This window comes from Anneissia japonica, unplaced genomic scaffold (genome assembly GCF_011630105.1).
Source record: "Anneissia japonica isolate Jap-2015-1 unplaced genomic scaffold, ASM1163010v1 scaffold1065_len1792383_cov172, whole genome shotgun sequence".
In the NCBI taxonomy this organism is placed as follows: Eukaryota; Metazoa; Echinodermata; class Crinoidea; order Comatulida; family Comatulidae; genus Anneissia; species Anneissia japonica.
Window position 1 is genome coordinate 266,656 of NW_022684135.1, and position 24,656 is coordinate 291,311.

The window sequence follows — 24,656 nt, forward strand, 5'->3', positions numbered from 1 at the left end:
AAAATAACATGTGTTATATATATATATATATATATATATATATATATATATATATATATATATATACAATTTTGAAATGTAGCACAATATATAAATTTAAACTAACAAATTCACCACAAACCACAGATATCCATCTGTATACCAAATAGGCTAAATAATCGTATATCTAAGACAAATTATCTTTCGATGAATTTAAATGATGCAATTAATTTTTGTTCTTCCGCTCCAGTCGGTTTTATTTTGTTAAAACAAATCATTGGTCATGATAAATTTGACTTGTATATTTTCCAGTTAAAATTTAGTCACCCACTCTGAGATATGTTTGTAGGGTGCTGTAGCATACATACTATATTCAGTTTTTAATCTATTTCCATATCAAGTAATATAAATTGCTATTTATGATTTAAGTTTTGTTCATGCTAAGATCTGAAGCTCACTGTTGTTAATTTGTAGGGTAAATGTCTAACTTGTGAAGGACGTGATGACATCAAGGATTTTGCAGACATCCGGTCTGCTATGAAAGTTCTTAACTTTAATGATGGTCACATCTATGAGCTGTTGAAACTTCTAGCAGCCATTCTGGAGTTTGGAAATATTGAATACGATGCCATTGAGACATCTAATCTAGAGGCTGTTTGCTTCAGAGGTCACAAACAAACTGAGGCAATTTCAAAGATTCTGAAGGTTGGTGTTTATTTCAGAAAAAAATGAAATCACAAATATAAAGGCTCAGTCTCAGGTTAATTGCAAAAAATTAGAGATACTCTACATGTGAAAGCAAAGCTTCTTATTATGAGCCTAAATAATGGCAAATATAAAATTTGGACTTGATGCGAGTTCTCCAAACAAAAAGTAGAAGTAATATTAATTCATTATACAATTACAGCAAATCGATAGAAACTTACACAAAGTGGTTTCATTACATAATTATTATCATTTGCACATTGCATAAAATCTAGGACTGTGTTTAGGTATGTTTCTTTGATACTGTGTTTAGTGTTCTTTTGAAATTATTTTTGTGCGTGTCATTTATGTGTTCCTATAAAATAGGTGTCAGAACCTATGCTGTTATTTGAACTTTTGAAAACAAGATATAAATATATTAAATACAGTTATAGTATTGGAAATGCACTGATATATATTAGTATTGCTATATATTTCATATCTAAATTCAATCAAATATTATGCCACTACTATTTGTCTTTCACCAAAGCTATTTTTTATATTCATTTTGTATAATTTTAAACATTTCATTTTATTTTATTGCCATTTATCAACATAGAAGTGAATAGAATTATACGGAAAATTTCCTACAGAATTATTGACTTCAGACTGAAATAATTTCTGTACAGGTGAATCTTGATGCTTTGGAGAATGCTTTATCAACAAAGAAAACCGTCGCTGCGGGCGAAGTCGTTGTATCGCCAGTCAACAAAGCCAAAGCAATTGACATGCGAGATGCCTTCGTCAAGGCCATATATGGCCGCATGTTTATCTGGGTCGTTGGTAAGGTAAATGATGCAACATTTCAGGCCAAATCCAACGCAAATGATATTAGGGTCAGCATTGGTGTTCTGGATATTTTCGGATTTGAGAACTTTGGTAAAAACAGGTAAGAAAGAAGAATTTTTGTTATTGTACCTAACGTATATGCCTTTTAATGGTTCTGGTTGCGGTGGGTAAAGCTGACCTCCTGAGGACTCCAAAAGTGTAGAAGTATATAAAAGAGTTTCTGATATATGGACATTTTTTACATCATCAATTGCTGATGATGAATTATTGTATATTTTAGGAGCAGACTCGGTTTCTTTTTGTGATGATTCTGCTTTTATTTTTGATAGTTACTGTAAAAATTATGCAATAAATGCCTGGGAAAAACGCTCAGAATTAAAAAAGCATTATTTTTTACTTGATTTTTGTAATTCCTGTTTTAATTTAGATTTCATTTTTTTTTGACGTTTTGATTCTGTACCATTAGTTTACATTTCCAAAATTTAAGCCCATACTGTAGTTAACAACTTTTTGAGTTAAGCTACAGGCTTTCTTTTTTTTGCATTCCTGGTTAATTTGCTTTTCTTTATATGATTTGTTTTTGTATTGGTTGTTACTTTTGTATCTTAGTTGTTATTGTTGTTAGACCGCACCACAAGAGTTGTGTGTGCCACCATTCTAAAGGTGAAGTGTCAATAAATAAATAAATATAACAGGAGGGTAGAAATAGTGCCGAATGATTGGAAAGGTCCACCACTGCAGTTTAAGACGCGCAGCCGAACCACCTCAGGTCGCATTGAGGACCTGGTAGGTAGGAAACTCACAATCACACGAGCATCGGTTTTGCGAAAAAAAAAACCACATTTGGTATTGAAATCTGGGAGTGTTATAGGTAGAGTAAGCGCAAATTACACCTCCAAGAAAAGAAGCGAGAAAATTAAGATGTTGAACCACACATGACAGAGTATAAAGTGATTAATATAAGTACAGCTCAGTGCAGATATTTCTTATTAAAATATAATAATAAATGTTGATGGTGAGCCAGATGTAATAACCTTGAATTAGCGTGAGGCCAAGTTCACACAGTAATATCACATGTTATAATTATTTTTGTATGCATCTATTTTTCAACAGTTTTGAACAGATGTGTATCAATTATGCAAATGAAAATCTTCAACAGTTTTTTGTTCAACACATTTTTAAGCTTGAACAGGTGAGCTATCCTTGATGGTAATTTCATATCATTTTCTTACTTCAGAATGGTCTTGGTATCCAAAAGCCCAACAAATTAACAATGCATATGTTTTCATGAAACCAAAATAAAATGGCAGCAAAGAGTCGTTCTATATTATTATTTTTTGTAAATTAAATGCAATTTGGCCATATATGGGTATTATGATGACACCGATGTATGGGCAAATCACTGTCACATACATATATCATAGCGGGGCAGAGCCTGAAACTATATGTTTATAAAAAAAAACATAAGATGGCCCGGAATAAATTAACTAGGAATTGGTTTCGAAATAAACATTTGGTATGACCCAAGTACAAATGTGTAAATAAATAGGTCAAACAATCATGACATTATAATTGTAAAACCAACGTAATTTTCCTATTCCAAACCATACACATATTTATTTTTATTAGTATCTTATCATTACCTTCTATATATTGTTATTGGTAATTGCATTTTCTTATTAAATGCAGGATGAGTATGAAAGGGAAGGTATTCAGTGGCAACACATTCAATTTGTGGACAACCAAGAAACACTGGACATGATCGCAGTCAAACCACTCAACATTCTTGCTCTGGTAGATGAAGAGAGTCGCTTTCCAAGAGTACGATGATTGTTCTTCATATTACATAATCAATTAAACAAAAAAAACAAAAACATAATAAAATATGACAATTTTTCAGAGCTATTTCAAGAAGAAAACAGAACACTTTAAAAAAAGAAAAACTTTAAATTAAAAACAAAAAAATTAAAAGAAAACCTAGCCTATAACATCCCTGTGAACATTGAACAAATATTGTTGAAATTAGTTATTCTTATGCTTGTGTTTAAATTGTAATACGTTAGACTTGAAGTGCATAATTTTGATCCCTTTGCATAAATGACATCACAATGATGAAATTTACCAATCTAAACGCTTGTAAGCTACAACTCTTGCAACTAACAAGATCATTTTGTTTAAATATATTGGCCATAAGGCGAGTTGTCACAGATCAGCTTAAAGAGGCATACAAAGCCCGCCACATCTTTGCCTGTAAAAGATGTGTAAAGAAAGTGCAACATCCCCTACAATTTCCGGTGTATAACTAGTATAAATTAATTCGGAAAAATGTATTGGCTTATTTTTTAATTCAGGGAACAGACAAGACAATGTTGCAAAAGCTGAACCAACAGCATGGTACAAACCCTCTTTATATGAAAGCCCGTTCTACTACAGGAACTCAGTTTGGAATCAAACATTTTGCAGGTCAAGTGTTTTATGAAACTATTGGTAAGCTTTCATCGTAACTGATGTTTCAAATGTAAACAACTATAGCTTTAAAATTTTACTGATGTTTCTCAATACTAAAAGTAACACTGATCGAGAAAATAGTAGGTTTAATATAAGACATGCTGTTGGTGTGTATTATGAAAATTTCTTTTATTTTTTATAAAATTTAGTGCATTCCCAACATAACGCAATTTGTTAGAAATTACTGACATTGTGCAATTTTATGCTATTACTGTCTGCACATAGACATAAATGAAATTTTCCCACTGAGGATTGTGTGGTTTTTACAACTAATTCTGGTGTACAGATAACGCAGGTTAAATATTGTAAATGAATTTTTTTCTTGTCTAGGATTCCTTGACAAGAATAGGGACACTTTTAGCCCGGACTTCTTGGAACTGATCCAGAAGGGTGGAAACAGCTTTCTGAAGATGCTGTTCAAAGCGGACTTAGACATCAACCGCAACCAACGAAAGTCGGCACTAGGGGCAAAGTCTACATTAGGAGCACAGTTTAAGAAGTCACTTGACTCGCTGATGAAGACACTAAATTCTTGCCAACCATTCTTTGTGCGCTGTATCAAGCCAAATGAGTTTAAAAAGCCAAGCGTAAGTTTAATAACTTAAGTCCTTTATAGGACGCAGGACTTGCAACCTAGTAAACTCATTTAACGTCACATCATCACTCAGAAGGTTATTGTAATACGCTGATATGTCTGTAATATTATCTTAAGAAAATGACCACAAATAATGTTAGACTTATTTAAATGTAAAATATTATTTAGCAGCTAATATGTTCAGGTTAATACAATTAATAAAGCACATGTAAAACATTAAAAAAAAAATATTTCATGCTCTAGACTTAAGTCTAATTATATTCATATACTTTTGTTTCTAGACTTTTGAACGCGATCTTGTCGTTAGGCAGCTTCGTTACTCTGGAATGATGGAAACTATTAGGTAAGTGTTCTCTTTATAGATTTTTTGTAAACAGCTAATGAAGCCCACTATAATGCGCAAGCGTGTGGCACACAATACTGCCTTTGGTTTTTGATCAATTGGTTGTGGGTTCGAGGACGATCGTAGTCAAATTGCTTTTATCCTTTAGGAAAGGCACTTTACCTACGCTTGCCTTGTGAGTGTGCACGTTGTGCATGATTTATTCTGCTTTTAATGACCAGGCAAAAAAGCGCTTCATATACGGTAGGAGTGGTGCTATATATTAAATTGAAAGATAAAAAATGAAATTATTGTTGGGTTTTTAATAAGTGTACACTTGATCTTTTTCTTTTGTTTATAATTAGCATTCGTCGAGCTGGATATCCCATTCGCCACACGTTTTATGAGTTTGTTGGTCGGTACAGGATATTAGGAACTGGAATAAAACCAGCAAACAAAGAGAATTGTAAGGCAGCCAGTAAGAAAATCTGCAACGATATGTTAGGAGCACAGGACTGGCAGTTAGGGCATCAAAAAGTATTTTTAAAGGTACATTTGGTTTCAGTGACTTTTAATCTGATTTCCGCTACCTCTGATATTTTATTTTTATGCAAAATGGGCGGCCAGTCAGTTGATTAAATACCTTATAGGTAGTGTCAGCCCACGAATTTCACGTCGGCAATCGGCAATCACCGACCATATTGCCGAGCCAGAATTTCTACAGGATGGCAAATTTTTGCCGGCCTCGGCCTAGATTTTTTTGCTTCAAAAACTGCTTGGAAAGTCAAAAACTTTGACTGAAACAGGCTATAGCAGACACTAAATTTCATTACAAACTAAGGAAAATGGTTAACTTGAGGTTAGGGTTTTAATCCTTCGCTGTGCATTTCGCGTGTGTTCTTGAACAAGGCACTTTATGTGCATTGCTTCAGTCTACCCATTTGCATCAATGGTACCAGCAAATTGCTAGGAGTAACCTTCGGTGGACCAGCGTCCCACCTAGGAGTATTATGCTTAAATCTGCTTCACGCTACAGAAACTGGAGATAAGCTCCAGCCCTATGGGCCCTAGTGGTTCGGCAAGGATTTACTTTTTCTCCGTAACTGACAGAATACGTAACGTTACAACAGAATTTTCTTCATACTGTTCTGTCTTGGACCATATTATTTATCTGTTCTCAATTATTAATCCCTGTCCAAATCTTATGTCATGAATCTGACGTCGAATCGGTCGACACTTTGTGTTATTTTCTAAGGTAATATACAAAACAGACTTGAAGTCTCATTTTTTATGTCACCTACATGTTTTTGGTTCATTATTACATTGTATTTAGATATTAATAATTTGAGATTTATGTATAATATTAAAGGATAAACGTACTATGAATACTGTCTAATTTCTCATGTTCTAAAATTGTTCACGAACGATGCTACTACTACCACAGGATGCTCACGATTTGCTGTTGGAGCAGGCAAGAGACCGGGCCCAAGCTGAGAAGTGTATCATCATTCAAAGGGTAGTGCGTGGATGGTACTACCGCAAACGCTATATTGCTATGAGGAAGAGTGCGATTTACATCCAAAGTTGTTGGAGGAAATATGCACAACGTGTGAGATTTACGAAGGTAAGTTTACAAGTAGCACCAGTAACAGCAGCAGAAGTAACAGCAACAGAATAATAGTTAAAAAAATAATGATATGGCACTTTCAGAATGCCTTTATTACAGATAAACGCAAAACACCAAAAAAAAGCATTGATGCTGCTGCGGCTGTTCCCCGCCACTGTTGTTGCTGCTACTTCCGACGATACTGTTGCCCCCACTAATGCTCCATGCCACAGCCGTCTACACCGCCATCACTACAGGGGTGGGGTTATTGTAGTGATGCTAGATGGATTACATAATGTACTGAAGTGGGTAGTTGCGGTGTGGTCATTTTCCAGTTATGATTCTAGTCTACTGAATAAAAAAATCATACCTAACAAAACTGTTTTTAATTTGTTGTATTAGATGAGAAAAGGTTTCCTCAGGCTGCAGGCTTACTTTAGAACCAGAACACTTTCCTACAAGTTCCACTTTCTACGCTACAGAATTGGACTTTTCCAGGTGAGCTGATGCTTATTGATGTTCCTCAGTGACGTTTTGCCATTAGGCATAGTTTCAGGGATTTTTGGGGGCACAGTGGTTTATACATTTACTGTGAAGCGTTCACATGCTAGCTTTCCCCATCTTTATGTAAACTTATAATTACATTAGTAAACTTTTTTGAAAGTAGTACAGGTTATATGTTCATGAAACAGGGTACGATGGTTTGTACATAGCGCTGTATAAATAAGAAGTCAGAAAGTATAATGTAAACATGAGATATGAGAATAATTTGGGACACTCTTTACTGAGCACCATCAATTTTAATAGAAATATTTATGTTTGATATTATAGTTTCTATTTGTAATTTTTCACAGGCTTACTGTCGTGGTTACATAGTACGTAGAGAACACCGCAAATATATTGGTAGCATTGTCAAGATTCAATCTGTTTTCAGAATGTTGCTGGCAAGGAATAGGTATCTGAAAATAAGAAATGAGGTTAGTAATATGCCTATATAATTAATGTAATTAGTAGAAACCTCTATGTCTAATTACTGCATCGACAGCCCATCATATTAACAGCCTGTTATGTTTTGACCAGTAATGTGAACCACAACTACAAAAATTGTACTACTCTGCAAATAAAACACATTATAAAATTTGTGAACTGTTTAAATCTTGTGGTTAGGTTATGTAAAAAACATTAATACCACAACACTGTTGCAACTTTTTAAACTTCATTTAGTCAGAAATTAGGTAATGAAAATGTATACTGGTTTATGGTTCTACAAAGAAACGTTCTGATAACTTAACTGCAATGTTATTTACACCGTAAAATTGTTAGCTAGGATATTAGGTTTATTTAACAATCAGAATCTTTAATAAGCCAATGCCAGTTTTTTTCTTATGTAGGCAGTGTATAGGAATACAGATGACTTGATAATTTTTAAAAAGTTTAGCAAAAACATAAAAAGCAGCCACTCGACTTCATTTAAGCATTATGTGAAAGGCCATGCTCAAGATAGGCATTGCGTTCTTTCTGGTTCTATGTGCTTCATCTCCCTCTTCATTTTTTAAAACCACAATTCTTTTGTTTCCTCTCCTTATGGCGTTGCAAATATATTTGCTCTACATTTTAGCTCAGTTTTTTTGACAGGAATTCAATATTTATTTGTTTCCTCAGCATCATAATGGCCATGTTATGGGCAATGTTGAGGTTAATGTTAAGCAGATATTTAGCATCCTCTGAGTCTCTGAATGCAAATTTTGCAATGGGACTGACTGTATTAGTCAAAGAGTTCTTAAGCAGGGTTATAGTGTTTTCCACTTTAGGCTTTGTAATAATTGTTTACGTGTCTTAGAGAAAGTAACATCCACTCTCTTTGGAAGAGTGCAAACATTGTGCTAGTATAAAAAGGGGATAACAACTGAAGGATAATATTTGTAGTTACCGTCTTGTATCTCTGTCTTTTGTCCTCAATAAAGTCTTTGAAAGAGTCTTGCTTGGTAGCCTTTTAAATTATCTTGATGACTGTACTATTATCTCAATCACACAGTAATGTTTTCGGAAGGGATGCAATACGGAATTGCTTTTAGCAAGTCTGTATCGTACTGATAGCTAGTGTATTATGTATTGGCATATTTTAATTATTAGTACCGTATGTGTGGGTTCTCTAATATAGAATCTATAGGATCAGTCATGCTGAGTAAGCCATCATTTGTATAATGACCTATAGAGTTAATTACAAATTTTTGCTAATTTTTATATTAAAAATTATATTATGTTATTATTTTTATAAAATATCATCTATACTATACAATATAATTATAGCAACGTAGAAGAAAAAAAGCAGAAAAATATAGAAAGGAGATAGAATTACAGTTGAAAAAAGAAATGGGACAAAAAAAGGCAAAAGAAGAAGCCCAAAGACTGATGCAGGTAAAGTAGTTTCATGAAACCCAACTCAGGTATTAACTGATTTTTAAAATTTTCATTAATTTACTTAATATATTTTAGAAAATAAAGTTTAAAGTTCACTTAATGAAATCTATATTTTTTTCCAACCACACATTTCTGTATTTTTCGAATGCAATGTTAGCGAGTGTTATTCGTTTATCTGTGTCTGTATCAGTGTCAATAAATGAACCAAGGAGTTTATGATTTTCCAGTTTTCAACGTTATCCTCACTTTTATGTGGAAACGTAATGCTGTGATATATCATTGCAGTCAGAAATAGAACCAGTGCTTTCGGACAACACAAGTCTTTCTTCGATTGCGAGAAATAAACATAGTTAATTAATATAATATCTGAGTAAGCTAAGATCAGATATAAGATAAACGTTAATTCACCACATTTTTACAAAGCAATTGTACAATCATAGTTTTTTTACAAAAACTTATTAACTTGATACTTTTTAACAGGAAAAACTTAAGGAACTGGAGGAAATCGATGCTGATGCTGAATTACAAAGAAAACGAGAACTACTTGATAATATGGAAGAGATTAAAAGAGCAGAGAAGATAAGAATTGAACTACCAGTAGAAGTTGAGGTAGAGTTCAATAATTCTCGTATTACGCGTCTGTTTAGTAGAAGGCGAAGTTGTCAAACGAGTTTGAATATAAGGATATATGAAAACATGATACTATTTCTAAAACAATAGGTGCTGTACTCAACAATTTTCTTTTTGTCAAAGGAGTTTGGAAACTTTTAATATCGAAGAGGCACTTATAACAATAATAATAATAGTAATAATAATAATAATAATAATAATAATAATAATATGTCATTCTTATATAGCGCTTATCATAGTAACCAATGTATAACGACTGCAATACCAGGATTTGACTATAATAGACATTCAAAAACTGTGCTTCCAGTGTCTTTTTAGGTCAATAGAAAAATGAAATACATTTTATTGAAAAGTTTTACCAATAATTTGAAATTATTATTTGTTTGCTTGCAACCAGGCCTACGCGAAGGTTGATAATCTGTTTTACCTCACAGAACGGGTTTTTAGGCTTTTAGTACTGGTATATTAGGGAGGTTTTTTGAAGTGATTTTATTAGCTTTTAGACAAGAATGTAGGCCTCATTGATAACTCATATCTCTTTTAATCTCATTTTACAAGCCTACTATTTAACAGACTTTCCATCAGCTGCAAATAGCTCTTTTATTTTCTCAGAAAAATGTATGATGTGCGGAGTGATATTTGACGGATTTAGTTTGGAAGTGTTTAACAAAGCAGCGTTTAAAGAGTTGCATAGAAAGCATCTTTTTTTGATGGTGTATCTAAGATTTAGTGTAACTCTAACTAGCTATAATTTGTAATCCAGTGACCAAAACGATGTGTTGCTGAAGAATTAAGTGGAAGTGAGACAATTGTGATTGATTATGGTTTGGAGCTAAAAGGGGTAATATTATGATTGATGAACTTCAAATCTTAATAGTGTTACAATTGAACTATTGTTTCTCTTGAGGATATTCATATAATCTTTTAACATTAAATTAAAAGTAATAATAAATCTGCAGGTCCAGTTCAACAAAAACAAATTTTCTTCTTTCATGGAAGGAAGCATTTAAAAGTGGTCCAACAACCTCAAACCAAGAACAGACAGACTCCAAAGAAGACCTTTCAAACTACACATTTGCCAAGTTTGCTACCACCTACTTTCAAGGTGGGGCCACAGCAACATATGTCAGAAAGAAGTTAACTGATTCACTACTTGATCTGAAAAATAAAGGTGATCGAAATGTATGTATTATAAAAAACATCTTTATCTCTTAAATTATTTTTGCGACACTTGACTTGAAATGTCGAATCATACATTTAGAATTAAAGCAGGTCTGTTATCTGCTTACACAGTAACTTGTACTGCATAATTGATTATGTATAGCTTTATACAATGTCTGGTGTGCAATATTGTACATGTTAAATAACGCATCAAGGGTAAAGGATTGTTTGCGGGCGTACATAGACAGAAGAGGTGGCACCAGAAATTTGCCGACAATGGGACGCCGTGTCCAACGGTGGGGTCCGAACCAAGACGACGACGAAGCCTTGGTCGACGGCCCGGAATCCATAAATCCCTGTTAGGGTTCATGGGGAGAGTTTTATGGCTTAATTTGGTTCTACATGTGCTTTTAGACCAAAATATTAGCGTTTGGCAAACAAATATTATGGACGACAGGGGGTCCAGGCCGGTATGACGGGGGAATTTCCCTCTCTTACCCCTGCTGCAGAGATTCCAATCGAATACATATATTTGATAATATAGGCATTACATTTATGCCTGAGATTTTGGTCCGCGTGGGAGCATGAGACAAACCCCAAATGCGTGAGCCTTAAGCTGAATGAGTGAGACTTGGCAGGTATGCAGCTGGCGCCCCACTGTGTTTGGTTTTAATGATATCCAAGCCCAATGAGCTTAATCTTTAGAAGTCCATCTTTTATATAACTTTATATATATATATTATATATTATATATAATATTTTTATACATATATACAATATTGTTAGTCACCCAAGGATCACCGTTTTTTGTTTTTATGCTTTTAAAAACAGTTAGAAAAAATGTATTCTTTACTAAGTATTAGTTATCTTAATTGGTTTATGTTCGAACTCCTATGCTATTTATGGATTTATGTTAATATAAATCTAGGATGGAAAATCAGTTATGTCCAAGATTTACAGCACATTAGGCAGAACTAGAGGTCAAAAGGAACTTCCACAAATGCCTGATGATGCGAATGTAAGTAATAATCCTGTTGTACAATACTTGGAAATTAGGAAAAACAATGGGCAGGAATGTTGAATGGTGTTGCACCTTGGGTTTTCCATAATGCTCATTACCATCCTGAGCATTATGTATTAATCTGTAATTTCCAGGATATTGTATAAAAAATTGATTATAGAACAAATCACAAGCTTTATATGGTACTAGTTAATGAAATTACAAATTTATATTAGCCTGGTTCTCACTAGAGCTCTAGTATCCGGATCGGGAGCTAACCATTAGCACCTGCATGAGAACGCCCGATCGGTTAGCGCTAACCGTTAGCAGTATCCGGATACCGCTAACGGTTAGCAAGCGCTATCGGTTAGCAAGTTGAGGGCGTTTCTATCATCAACCAATCACATGCACACGTTTACAATTTCCAGTTTTTTATTGGCCAGTGAATCGATCATCATATTGTTGGTATTCGGATCGGGATTTTCTCGCATGGACGCACGTCAACTAAAAAGTTAGCAGATCCGGATCCAGCTAATCGTTAGCTGCCGTGTGAGAATGTAGCCATTATGTACATTGATATGTTAGTTAATATATACTATGTAATATGAACAGTGTTAATTGATAGGTAAACTAGAAAATGCATTTTGAATAATTTTTGAACAGTATTTGGCCAATACTGTATATTTACTTTAATTTATTGTCATTTAGCCAAAAAGAACATGACTTCCCTGCATCCGCCGCCTTGTTGCTTAGCTCATTACTAACATTTTTCAAATTTTTTTCTCCATCCTTGACAATTTTACCATCATCAGTGATTTTATGGCTTGTTTTAAATATAACGCTGAAGAGCATCATTCAGGATTAGGCTGTTACCTTTGGGTTTATCAAAAGTTTCAAATAATTTAACATCTGCTGGTCTGTTAGTAGGTAAATTAGTTCAGTATATTAAGATTTGTGACTCTGTAATCGTAGTATTAAAATTTCAACTAGTAAATGATAATTTTGATTTCACTGTTAGATGACTTAGTTGCATCAATTTCCGCCTGTCATATGAGTATTCAAGATATATATTAAAGGTGATATTAAAATAAATGTACAGATTTAACAAATACATGGATAGAAACCAATATTAAATCATATACTGTATATATTAAACTGTCAATAAATTATTGAAAGAATTATATATAAATTACATTTGTTTCGCAGCTTTAACTTGTCTCAATTGTTTGTAGTATTTATTTATTTATATTCTGTAGCCCTTGTCGGGATCGCAAAAGAAGAGCACAATCCGCAAAAAACTTATATCCTTGACAATTAAAAGGAAGTCAGTTCCCCGGGATGTTGCAGAAAGGATCCGAGATGGAGAAGAGATAGACATCAATCACAGCATGATCATCGACCGACCGACATCCAATCTGGAAAAACTTCACTTTATCATTGGACATGGAATCCTGAGACCAAATCTCAGGTGAAAGGATAAAATCGACAGTTATTAATTGTGAAATTTATTTAGAAGATCAAATTTAGATACTGATATATTTTTCCTGATTAACACATTTATTTCACATATTTATCAAAACAATATTTATTACATTATTTTACAGAGATGAAATATACTGTATGATCTGCAAACAACTCAGTGGCAACAATGCTAAAGGAAGTCATGCGAGAGGTTGGATTTTGCTGTCACTCTGTGTTGGATGTTTCGCTCCAACAGATCGGGTAAGGCAACCATCAAGGCAACAGTTTAATGGTAGTAGTGATGGTTGGGGACTTGTATAGCGCATAATACATGGTCTCTACCAAGGAACTCAGAAGTCAGTATAACGCTACATAGACTGGAATTGCTAAGCTTTCAATATAAGGATGAGCTAAGCCAGGCTGACCTTAATGTAACATATGCTAACATTTGCGTTGGTGATGTAGTGAGCATGAATTCTACTATTGCAGGGAAACCATCACCATTTACTGTTGCTGTTGTTATTTATATTCTGTTTTCAGTATAGACATGTTTAATTTCACAGTAATATTATATTACTAGACATTAATATTGGATATGAAGTCTGTTGAATTTGTTATGTGTCAGTACAACCTAGTGTTGAACATAATGATAAACATATAGGAAATAAAATTTATTTTTTAATCATTTAGACAAATAATTAAATTATACTTGTTTTCCTAGGTGGATAGCATGGGCTTCATCTAGAAGAAGCATGTGACGATTTTGCTGTTTACCAAATTATGGAATTTGTAGATTTATCAGTTAATTTTCAAAATATTCTATTTATTTGAAACTGGACCTCTTTTGTGAGCAATACTAAGGTACCAAATGTCATATCCAGTATAAAAAAAAATGTATGCACGTTGTGTGATGTTAAATTATTTTTCTTTGGTAGTTTGTGAAGTATCTGCGATGTTTTATTAGTGAAGGCCCTCCAGGGTATGCACCGTACTGTGAGGAGCGCTTACAGAGAACATTTGAAAATGGTACTAGAAACCAACCTCCAAGCTGGTTAGAGCTACAGGTGGGTAACGAAGAGCCAGTATCCGTTAATAATTTCACTAATGTTAGAATGAGTTGTTATATTTGTTTATAATAGTCATTTGAATATTGCTGAATAGAGGTAATTTTTAAGAAACTAATACTTCATTGAATAATTTATGCCTACGAGTGTTCTAATTTTCTTTTTAGGCTACTAAATCGAAGAAACCCATCATGTTACCCATAACCTATATGGATGGAACAACAAAAACCCTGCTAGCAGACTCGGCAGCAACAGCACGTGAACTTTGTCAGATGTTAGCGGAGAAGGTTGGCCTTAAAGACCAATTTGGGTTCTCCATCTACATTGCTATCTTTGATAAGGTGCTTATATATTATTGTATTTTGCAAGTGGTATGCTTATGTTTATATAAGTTTTTCTTTGGCCATGTTACTGTATGTTACTGACATGCAATGCTTTTCTGAAAGATCAATTACGACTAGAAATTGGCGGGTAAATATTTTTTCCATTTCTATCTTTCTGTCTTTTTCTTTCTGTTTAAAAGGTCAGGAACTGAAGCAGCAATTATTATTATTATTATTATTGTTACCTGTAACATAATAATAATAACATAACAATGAGCAAATATAACAATTTAATTAATATGAAAGTTCCACATTTATCAGTAACATACAAATAAAATAAAATAAAAAAATTCTAGTATCTGTTGGTATCTTCTGCTTGTTTGTAGGTCTACACATGTCTAAAAGACTATTGGTTTAATGCAAAGATATATATGGTACATTTAATTAGACAATTGGTAATGATCAATAAAATATTTTACAAATTTGTATTGCTTATTATTCTCAATCTGTCATTTATGTGAATCATACTCATTCTATCTTTTTCACTTTACCAACTTACAAAATTATATTTTTGTACTTTAAAATTTTGTTGCAAAATTAGATGTACAGTATTAGTTTTGCTTTTTGTTTACCTTCGGTTAATTTAACTATGTATCCCATTCATAGACTATAACACCACCTTAAATTGATATAACTTTGTATTTACCTACATAGTTACTGATTTTACATTTTCATAATGTACTGTATCTTATAGGTTACTTCTTTAGGTAGTGGTGGGGATCATGTTATGGATGCTATCTCCCAGTGTGAACAGTATGCAAAGGAACAGGGCGCCCAAGAACGTAATGCACCATGGCGCCTGTTCTTCCGTAAGGAGATCTTTGCCCCATGGCACGATGCACGTGAAGATCCTGTTGGCACAAACCTTATCTACCACCAAGTTGTGAGAGGAATCAAGTTTGGTGAATACAAATGTGATCAGGTATCTAATCATTCAAGTTTATGCCACAATATTTATAAATGTACGTTGTTTGAATCCTACCAGAAAACCCTCTTTTTATACAATTGAAAAAAGAACTTGAAGGGCTATTCTTGATACTATTATCACATCACATCTATTATGACGAAATAGTTACCGGAGATGAAGTGGGGGGGGGGGAGGTAGTGTGACGTCCCTACCACTACAGAACAGGGGCAGATGCATGTATTTCAGGCTGACGTGAAGGAGTTCCCTTGGTTTATATCTTTTAGCTAAATGATTCATGGCACACTCGTGGGTACTGATTTATTTGACTGCTGTATAGTTTTTCCACTAAATTTCGCTGTTTTCGCTATTCTGTAGAAACAGGAAGAGATTAAAAACATACCTTTGAATTTTTTTTTTAGACTAATACTTTAATACCCCTCTGCTATGCCCCTGTCTCTTATACACATCTAGATGTGTATAAGAGACAGGTATAGACATGTTTAATTTCACAGTAATATTATATTACTAGACATTAATATTGGATATGAAGTCTGTTGAATTTGTTATGTGTCAGTACAACCTAGTGTTGAACATAATCCCCGGATTTGCTCCACAGAAGTCAATGTCTGACTGGAGGGGAATGTCATGACAGAGGGCTGATGTCCCCTGCAAAAGAGATGATGTCATCAAACAAGAGGGCAAATGTTGCTGATAAGTGCGTGTGGTCAGGAAGTTGCACAGAAAAAATAGGGATGCTTATCCTTTTAGAGTGCACAAATGTGTGAAAAATACATAAACATTGTTTACTCTCCCTGACGAAATGTGTTTGCTTCGCCCTCACTGGAAGGGTTGTAGTTCACTATTTTCTCCCCAGCCACCACTGGTGCAACCTCTCCCCGGCCACCACTGGTGCAACCTCTCCCCGGCCACAACTAGTGCAACCTCTCCCCGGCCACCACTGGTGCAACCTAAATCTAGAAACAAATTTTCGATAAAAATCCTTAATGAATCAGCTTGATTTTTCAGAACGGGTGAACTTCCCGGTCAGAGTTTCACTCTGGTGACAGTCAGTGGGGATGAATTTACATTCACTTCATCAAATGCTGAAGACATCCGGGAACATATTGGGACATTCCATGAGGGATTGAAGAAAAAGTCTCGTTTTGTTGTCTCTTTGCGGGACAACCCTAATCAAGGTTGGTCTATTCTTGATTTATTTATATAGTAGGCAGTTTTTGTTGTATATAATTCATTTTTTAAAGCAATTCTATGTGTTTTTCTCATTTAAATTGGAAATAGGAAACTTGGGCTGGGACCCAGTGGACCCACAGCAGCCGACTTAACTGCAACAGGGGTGGCGCTAGGATTTGCCTGAAGGGGTCCGATGTCCTTGATGACTGGCTGGGTGTCGCTTAAAATCTCCCTGAAATGGTCCATGTTGTGAATACTAACGTACAATGCTTGTGCAAATTGTTGTTAATGACTGATGCAGTGAAAGAAATTAAAAGAAAATTATAAAAAATATCTCTTGATAAAAAAATCTAGTGATAAATGACACTACTATATATACATTGAGGAACAATCGTCATCTAGTAAATGGTAGATGGCGGGATAACAATTAGAAAATAAAATGTGTATGTTTGTTTTTCTTTATAGGAGAGGGTTCATCTCTTCTGAGTTTCCAGAAGGGAGACTTAATAATACTAGAACATGAGTATAATGAATCCATAATGGACGGTAGGTGGTGCTACGGCGTGAATGATAGGACAGGCTTGAAAGGAGACTTTTCTGCTGACTGTGTATATGTTCTTCCAGCCCTGACGAAACCATCACCTGAAATAGTGGTAATTTCATTTTTTATGCTGTATATTTTTTCTCGAAAATTATGCATTATTTTGTTGTAATAGTAATATTTGTAGTTAACTGAAGCTTGTAAGTGTGTAAATGTATTTACAATGAGTTTTAACGAATAATATTCATATTTCTGTTTCAGTCTTTTTTCACGATGGACAGAAGTGAATTATCTCAGAAATTTATGTCGGCATCAGAGAATGCTATTGGCAGTCATGACACTTTAGAGAAGCCCCATACTTTAGAAGAATTTGCTATTGAACATTTTAGGTGGGCTTAAACACTTGTTGCTATCCCATTTGCTCTCTTCTTGGCAATCTCAGTACCTCTGAACGCCTCTGTTTATTTTTATATTTGCCTCTTTTCTGATCTACAGTAATCAATTAATCAATCAATCAAAAAAGTTATTTATTTTCCTTGTTACTCACTTCCCATGATGAGTAATAAAGATGTTTTGACATCTGTCAGGTCACCTCAGAAACAAACATTGAGCAAAGCTGTCAAGTCTTTAAGAGGGCGCCCTCAAGATGAGCTTTGGAGTCACAGCAGAGAACCAATCAGACAACCCCTTCTAAAAAAGCTGATTGGTAATGATGAACTAGCAAGACAGTCTACAGAAGCTTTCCTTGATATCCTTTCTTTATCATCTAACATTTTATGTTCATGTGGCTGTTTTACCTTTATCCATGTATTAATTGTATAACTCTGGTATCTGTGCACCTGATTATTAAGTAATTAAAAATAATATGTGTATATGCTCTCAGTTCTAATCAAGAGCGGTGTTGTTGGGCTTTTATTAAATAATTATGCCTCAAGTGACCAGATTGAAAGTGATTTTCATTTTAAATATAAACACAATAAACATACCCAAGAAATTATATAGTTTATCCTTGACTTTGGTTTACCTATCATGAAGTATATGGGAGACTATCCTACAAGGAAGGATTATAGACATGGCAATGAACTCACAGATCAAATCTTCGAGGGCGCCTTGAAGAACGAGCCTTTACGTGATGAGATCTTTTGTCAAATTGTAAAGCAGCTGACCAGTAACAAAATAAAGTGAGTTGATTACAGCTTTGTCATTTTGATTAAGGTATTTGCAATTTTATTTTAACTTTAGATTTCTTGTTTAATTTATAACACTGGGTAAATATTGAACAATTATCTGCAATTTATAGATTCAGTGAAGAACGGGGCTGGGAACTAATGTGGCTGATGACTGGAATATTTGCCTATTTATACTACATCAAAACAGAGGGACGGGAAAATGGCACTTTACTGAAGAATGACCCTTATCTGCAATTTATAGATTCAGTGAAGAGCGGGGCTGGGAACTAATGTGGCTGATGACTGGAATATTTGCCTGTAGTAAGGCGCTGCATCCACATGTCACTAAATTCCTGCGTTCAAAGCGCCATCAGTTGGCTATGGACTGTATACACCGGCTGCAAAAGACCATCCAATACGGACAACGTAAAAATCCACCACATTTGGTTGAGGTAGAAGCAATAATTCACAAGACCACACAAATATTTCACAAAGTTTATTTTCCAGATGACACAGATGAGGTCAGTGTGAATGGTCATTTCTATGCAAACATTATGAAAATATATATGAAATATATATATTTTTGTGCTTTAGTATGAATTGTGCTTTGTAATGGATACATTTTTCTTTATAGCTTAGTTGGTAAAGTAATTAAACTATAATTGAAGGGTCTCAAATAAGTAAGGAACTGTTTTCTAGCAGAGGTTGCACCAGAATTTTCCCGACATGGGGTGCAATATCTCTGACAGGATCAAGCCCGATTTTTCTGACAGGAACACCCACCCCCGGATTCTCCGACAATATTCGGTGGAAATTACTCTCCCCAACGAATAGTGTTTGTTATTTCTCCCTGAAAGGGGGAAGCACTTCTCGGCGTTAGGCCCTTCCTTGACCATACAGATTCACCCTATTTGGGTCCTGACATCTAAGCCCAACTAGTGCCCCCACTGTTTTCTATGTGTACTTTTTCTTTCGGGTATATATTCTATCAATTAAATGATGCCATTAAACTGAATATTAGTACACTATGCTGAATTTCGGCCAAAGTTGTAAAAACAACTTTAAACCATATAATTAAAATTTAAAAACCATGAAAGTTAATTGTTATTGAAAGATTAATTTAAAAAATGTACACATTTGCACTTAACCTATTAAACACAAATAAAATCAAATACTGTATTACTTTAAGTTTAATGCTGAAGCATTTTACTTGTCTAGGCATTTGAGGTTGAATCTGGTACAAGAGCAAAAGATTTCACTCAGAATATATCTAAACGTCTGCATTTGAGGTCTGCAGAAGGTTTCAGCCTATTTGTCAAGATTGCAGACAAAGGTAAGATAACTGATTATTACGCCTGTCTCAGCAAACACAAAAAGTAATTAAAAACAAATCTCGGCCAGTATAGTTATGTTTTTAGGATCAGTGGTGCCTTTTACTTAAGTATCTAGCTAAGTCACCTTTCCTGTCATGAAAAATATATGGGCAATTCATACAAACATAACCTATTTTAAATGCTGTCTTTATTATTTCTCGTTCCAGTTATTAGTGTACCAGAATGTGACTTTTTCTTTGATTTTGTGCGACATTTGACTGATTTAATCAGAAAGGCTAGACCCAGTAGAGATGGTGAGTATAGAATAGAATTATTGTCTGACTTTTTAAGACCTTTACAATATTTGAATACGACATAGCCAATTCATAAAAATACAGCCAAGGTACTGACTTTAAAGTTTGTAATGTTTAAAGCAACTAATTCTTAACTAAAGTACTTGATTTTAGTTACCGTACTTCTGTGTCTTGTCCTGGAAAACAATCAGTTTAAAGTTATTCAGAAATATAAAGGTTGTAACCTTCTACAATCAACCGGTATTTTTGGATAGTCAACTTCCTAATTGCTCAAACGTACCCTGCATATAGTTTGATAAACTTATGGGATCTCGTATTGATCGCATTCAGGAACAATGCCGACTTACAAAGTATTCTTTATGAAGAAACTCTGGACCAACACTGTACCTGGTAACGATCCAAATGCAGACTGTATCTTCCACTATCACCAGGAGTTACCAAAACTTCTCCGCGGCTACCACAAGTGCAGCAAGGATGAGGGAGCACAGCTAGCTGCACTTCAGTACCGTGTCCGGTTTGGCGATGACAAGTCGGAGTTCCAGAATATCCCAAGATTTATAAAAGACTTCCTGCCAGCAGATCTTATAAGACAACAGTCAACCGAATTTTGGAAGAGAGTGAGTTACAGTAATGGTTACACACCACTGAATTAACTGTTTATTTTTCCATCACACACTTAATGGAATTAAGGTAGACTCCCTTTTTGCTTTGGGGAAGACTTACTTAAATTTAAAAGCAGACCTCTTTTCGTCTCGGAGAATACTAATAGTTTGTGTTAGAAACAGGCCAATTCAATAATACTCCAACCTTTGATGGGGTCATCCATTATTTCACTAGAGTACAAAACATGCTCTTATTCCCACCACCACACTAGTACAGAATTAAAATGATTATATTTGTAATTTTTTTAATCATCATTGTACCTTTTTACATAAAAGAGAACATACTATGTTCATATTATTGACTACACTATCAACCCCCTCCCTTTATTCGTATGTTTTTACTCTTGTAAATAGTGATGGGTCCTTATGTTATCAAGCTTTTATAAGCTACATTTTATAAGCTACATTCAATAGATCTTTCTGGAGTGTCAATCAAACTTAACAACTGTCCAATCAGAAAAGGATCCTGAATACTCGCTTAATAAACCAGCACATACAGTGTCCAACAAAAGCATGGGTTTTCTATGTTTTTACACTGTCTTTTTATGGACCTTAGCAGCAATAACCAAGGGAGCAGCTGGCTTAATAGCAGAATGTTCCATTTAATTGGAATGATTATAAGAATAATTTTACTTCCACACATTCCAGAATGTTAGTTGTGGATTGGCACATGTATACACAAAAATAAAAATCTATTCACAAACGTATTATCGACATTAAAAAAGAAATAAAATCAGTTTTACAATTCTAGAGTAAAACATATAATAAAACAGTACATAAATACACACACCTTTAAAGTATCATTGTTTCATAAACAAAGATTCTCTTTATATATTTGCTTATTCACTTTTAGTATGTTTATTTTGTTCACCCATATTTGTAAAAAATGTATCACTAGGCAGAAATTATATATATATTATATATATATATATATACAGTATATATATACAAATAGATAAATAATAAAAGTGCTCAAATGATGTTACAATCGTATCATATAGTGAATGATAAGTTTTGATATAGAATTATCTACATATCTACTAACGTGGCCATACTTTTTATTCATCATATTTCTAGATGAAATTCTTTGAGGATAAGTTTTAATTTTTTTTTTCTTATATTTACAATTCAATAAGTATTTATAAAACATATTCAATGAAATATTCCTGTTTTTAATAAAGAATAAATTTAAATTATTTATAATTATTTATCATTAATTTTTAATAGATGATTGTTGTAGCCTACAACAAACATTCGGAAAAATCAAGAAATGAAGCAAAAGTGGCATTTCTTAAAATTATCTACCGTTGGCCGACATTTGGTTCAGCATTTTTTGAAGTCAGGGTAAGAAATCAGAATTATTATTAAAATTTTTGCGGTACAATGGCATTAAATATGAAAAAAAAATCAGGTGAAAATGATAAGGATAACACATAACAGTCATTTTAAATTAAGAAGGCTAAAGAAAAAAAAAAGTATTTTAATGTAAATTTATATCTTGTGAAAATATATTATGTTTAGGTATTTTAATTTCGATGTGAGTTTGTGTCAGGAAAATATCATAGGAGTGATGATTTGCCCTACCTGACGTGTTATTGTACAGAATACTTAGTAAAAAGTGATGCCAGGTTAGTTATCTGGAGGTCGTGTGTACATTTCCAAGTATTTGGGAACGTACTGAGGTTTCGGTACGATAACACGTCAGGTAGGAAAAACATCACTCCTAATAGGTATTTTTAGTTCATAAAATTTACATTAATTTAGAGTAAAATATAAATTTATTTGTTATTAATAAGATATTTTATTTTGTTTTCTTAACAGCAAACAACAGAACCAACTTATCCAGAGGTATTACTGATAGGTATTAACAAACTAGGGGTTAACTTAATTGACCCCAAGTCAAAGGTATGTTAATAAATTCACATCACTTTCCATTTTATTTTACTTTATTTAACAAAAAATGAAAATTTTAATGAAATTTACAGGTGATAAATTTATAAATGGAATACACAAGGATTTTATTTAGTAATTGACAATCATTGTAGTCTTTAAATTTTGGTGTTGTATATATATTGCACATTTATAAATACAATATCAATATTTATAAATATCTCCAGTAAAACTTACTGAAACTTAGATGAATATAAAAATTCAAAAACAATTATGTAACAAAAACTAGGCCTATGCGTGTATCAATAAATTGTTAGTGGTCTTTATTTATATTAATATTTGTTTTTATTTTATTTTTTCCTTCTTGAATCCTACAGGAAATCCTTGCTACTTATCCATTCACTAAGATATCCAATTGGAGCAGTGGAAACACCTACTTCCACATGACAATCGGCAACCTTGTGCGCGGGACCAAACTTCTATGTGAAACACCACTTGTAAGTAATTATTTTTATAAAATCATCCATTATGCTATTAGAGGTTATTAATTGATGGATCTTAAGATATTGTGAGGCATAGTAAAAATATCATGTGATGAAAGAAAAAATATAATCAAATGATAAGATGATAAAAAAATGAAATATCGGTAAGCACAATAACCAAGCAATGAGTCAAGGGTGGCCTACTTCAAGACATAGAAAAAGATCTGTGAACATAACACCACAATTTAATCTAACCCTGCTACTTCTCATACTAAGCACCATAACATAAAATGTATCCAAACTTAATTAATTCTTGGTACTAGGTGTCCATCCTTAGTGAAGTTTCCAGTCATACTTGGGAGGATCTAGGTATATCCTAAAAATAAGGGGGGGGGGAAGGTAGAGAGAGAGAGAGAATGGAATAACATACTATCCTAGGGAAGTTCGGGGGAATGATGCCCAGAAATGGCCTCTGAGGCGTTTTGAGCGACCGATTTCTGTCATGTACAGTGTAATTGCTTGAATATTTTAGATTTTATAGATAAGTTATATATCATTAATAGTTAAGATATGATATTACATTAAAAGAACATTTGTCAAAATTTTAACAATCTGAGTAGTAGTTCACCTATACAACAATAATATTTAGTTTATTTAACGTCGCAATCATGTTTTACTGTAATTCACTGCTGACTAAGAAGTTACTAGAAAGGCCGGATGAACTCCTCGGAGCCAACGGTCAATAGGCAACCATGCTTTAGTTAAAGGAATAGGTTTTACTTTCATAGGACATCAACTTTTTCAAAATGTCATAGTCAAAGAGCTCAATCACCAAGCGCATAAAGGGTTTTTACATGATGCGCTATGCAAATTCAACTATTATAATTATTACATAGTTAAAAGATATTAATTTCAATTTTATCTGTTTTTGTAGGGTTACAAGATGGATGATCTCCTAACATCTTACATCAGTCAAATGCTGACGAACATGAACAAACAAAAATCAACAGCGAAATTTACATAACAGTTCAAGACCAATAGAAATAAATATTTTTAAAGGATGAGCTAATTATGAAAAAAATGGAAAAAAAAGAAAGAGAAAAAATTATAGTGTTGATGAATGTACCTTGATTTAAATACAAAATTTATGTTTTTGTCTAATAATGAAGATTTTTTTTTTAATTCTTGCAAAAGATTTAAACACCATTGGTTTACGTTGTAAAGTTATAAATTTGGTAATACTGCCTTAATCTTTGTAAGAATGTAAACATTTTGAGCTATTTAATCTTTGATTGGTTGTGATGCTGGTATAACCTCAATTCCATATGGTGAATGTTAAACATCCCATGACCCCTTGGAACTTTCATTAAAGGTTAATTAAGTTTATACAGTTCAACTGAAGGTCATTAAAAGATATAAATGACCCTAAAGATATTTGTTGTTGCTGATAAAGAAAATAAATATAAGTATTTGGACAAAAATTTAGTTGGTCAAATAAGTAAATAAATAAATAAATAAATAAAT

At 33.5% G+C, this 24,656-nt stretch overlaps 1 protein-coding gene across 1 annotated transcript in view; it reads left to right on the forward strand.

Moving 5' to 3' along the window:
• Positions 1-24,630, forward strand: part of LOC117103489 (myosin-VIIa-like) — a 36,851-nt gene extending 12,221 nt beyond the window's left edge. The window contains exons 5-38 of the mRNA XM_033244043.1: positions 454-684; positions 1,353-1,612; positions 2,626-2,704; positions 3,202-3,333; positions 3,864-3,999; positions 4,351-4,607; positions 4,897-4,958; positions 5,303-5,486; positions 6,382-6,561; positions 6,946-7,041; positions 7,398-7,520; positions 8,854-8,961; positions 9,445-9,573; positions 10,594-10,776; positions 11,684-11,773; positions 13,012-13,223; positions 13,360-13,477; positions 14,152-14,280; positions 14,448-14,621; positions 15,358-15,632; positions 16,187-16,285; positions 16,597-16,766; positions 17,227-17,414; positions 17,564-17,691; positions 17,890-18,050; positions 18,327-18,483; positions 18,734-18,992; positions 19,690-19,804; positions 20,012-20,098; positions 20,429-20,715; positions 21,988-22,104; positions 22,582-22,665; positions 23,028-23,147; positions 24,067-24,630. Of these exons, the coding sequence (XP_033099934.1) occupies positions 454-684; positions 1,353-1,612; positions 2,626-2,704; positions 3,202-3,333; positions 3,864-3,999; positions 4,351-4,607; positions 4,897-4,958; positions 5,303-5,486; positions 6,382-6,561; positions 6,946-7,041; positions 7,398-7,520; positions 8,854-8,961; positions 9,445-9,573; positions 10,594-10,776; positions 11,684-11,773; positions 13,012-13,223; positions 13,360-13,477; positions 14,152-14,280; positions 14,448-14,621; positions 15,358-15,632; positions 16,187-16,285; positions 16,597-16,766; positions 17,227-17,414; positions 17,564-17,691; positions 17,890-18,050; positions 18,327-18,483; positions 18,734-18,992; positions 19,690-19,804; positions 20,012-20,098; positions 20,429-20,715; positions 21,988-22,104; positions 22,582-22,665; positions 23,028-23,147; positions 24,067-24,156 (5,220 nt within the window). The 3' untranslated portion in view covers positions 24,157-24,630. The remainder of the gene's footprint in view (positions 1-453; positions 685-1,352; positions 1,613-2,625; positions 2,705-3,201; positions 3,334-3,863; positions 4,000-4,350; positions 4,608-4,896; positions 4,959-5,302; positions 5,487-6,381; positions 6,562-6,945; positions 7,042-7,397; positions 7,521-8,853; positions 8,962-9,444; positions 9,574-10,593; positions 10,777-11,683; positions 11,774-13,011; positions 13,224-13,359; positions 13,478-14,151; positions 14,281-14,447; positions 14,622-15,357; positions 15,633-16,186; positions 16,286-16,596; positions 16,767-17,226; positions 17,415-17,563; positions 17,692-17,889; positions 18,051-18,326; positions 18,484-18,733; positions 18,993-19,689; positions 19,805-20,011; positions 20,099-20,428; positions 20,716-21,987; positions 22,105-22,581; positions 22,666-23,027; positions 23,148-24,066) is intronic.
• The last annotated feature ends 26 nt before the right edge of the window (positions 24,631-24,656 follow it).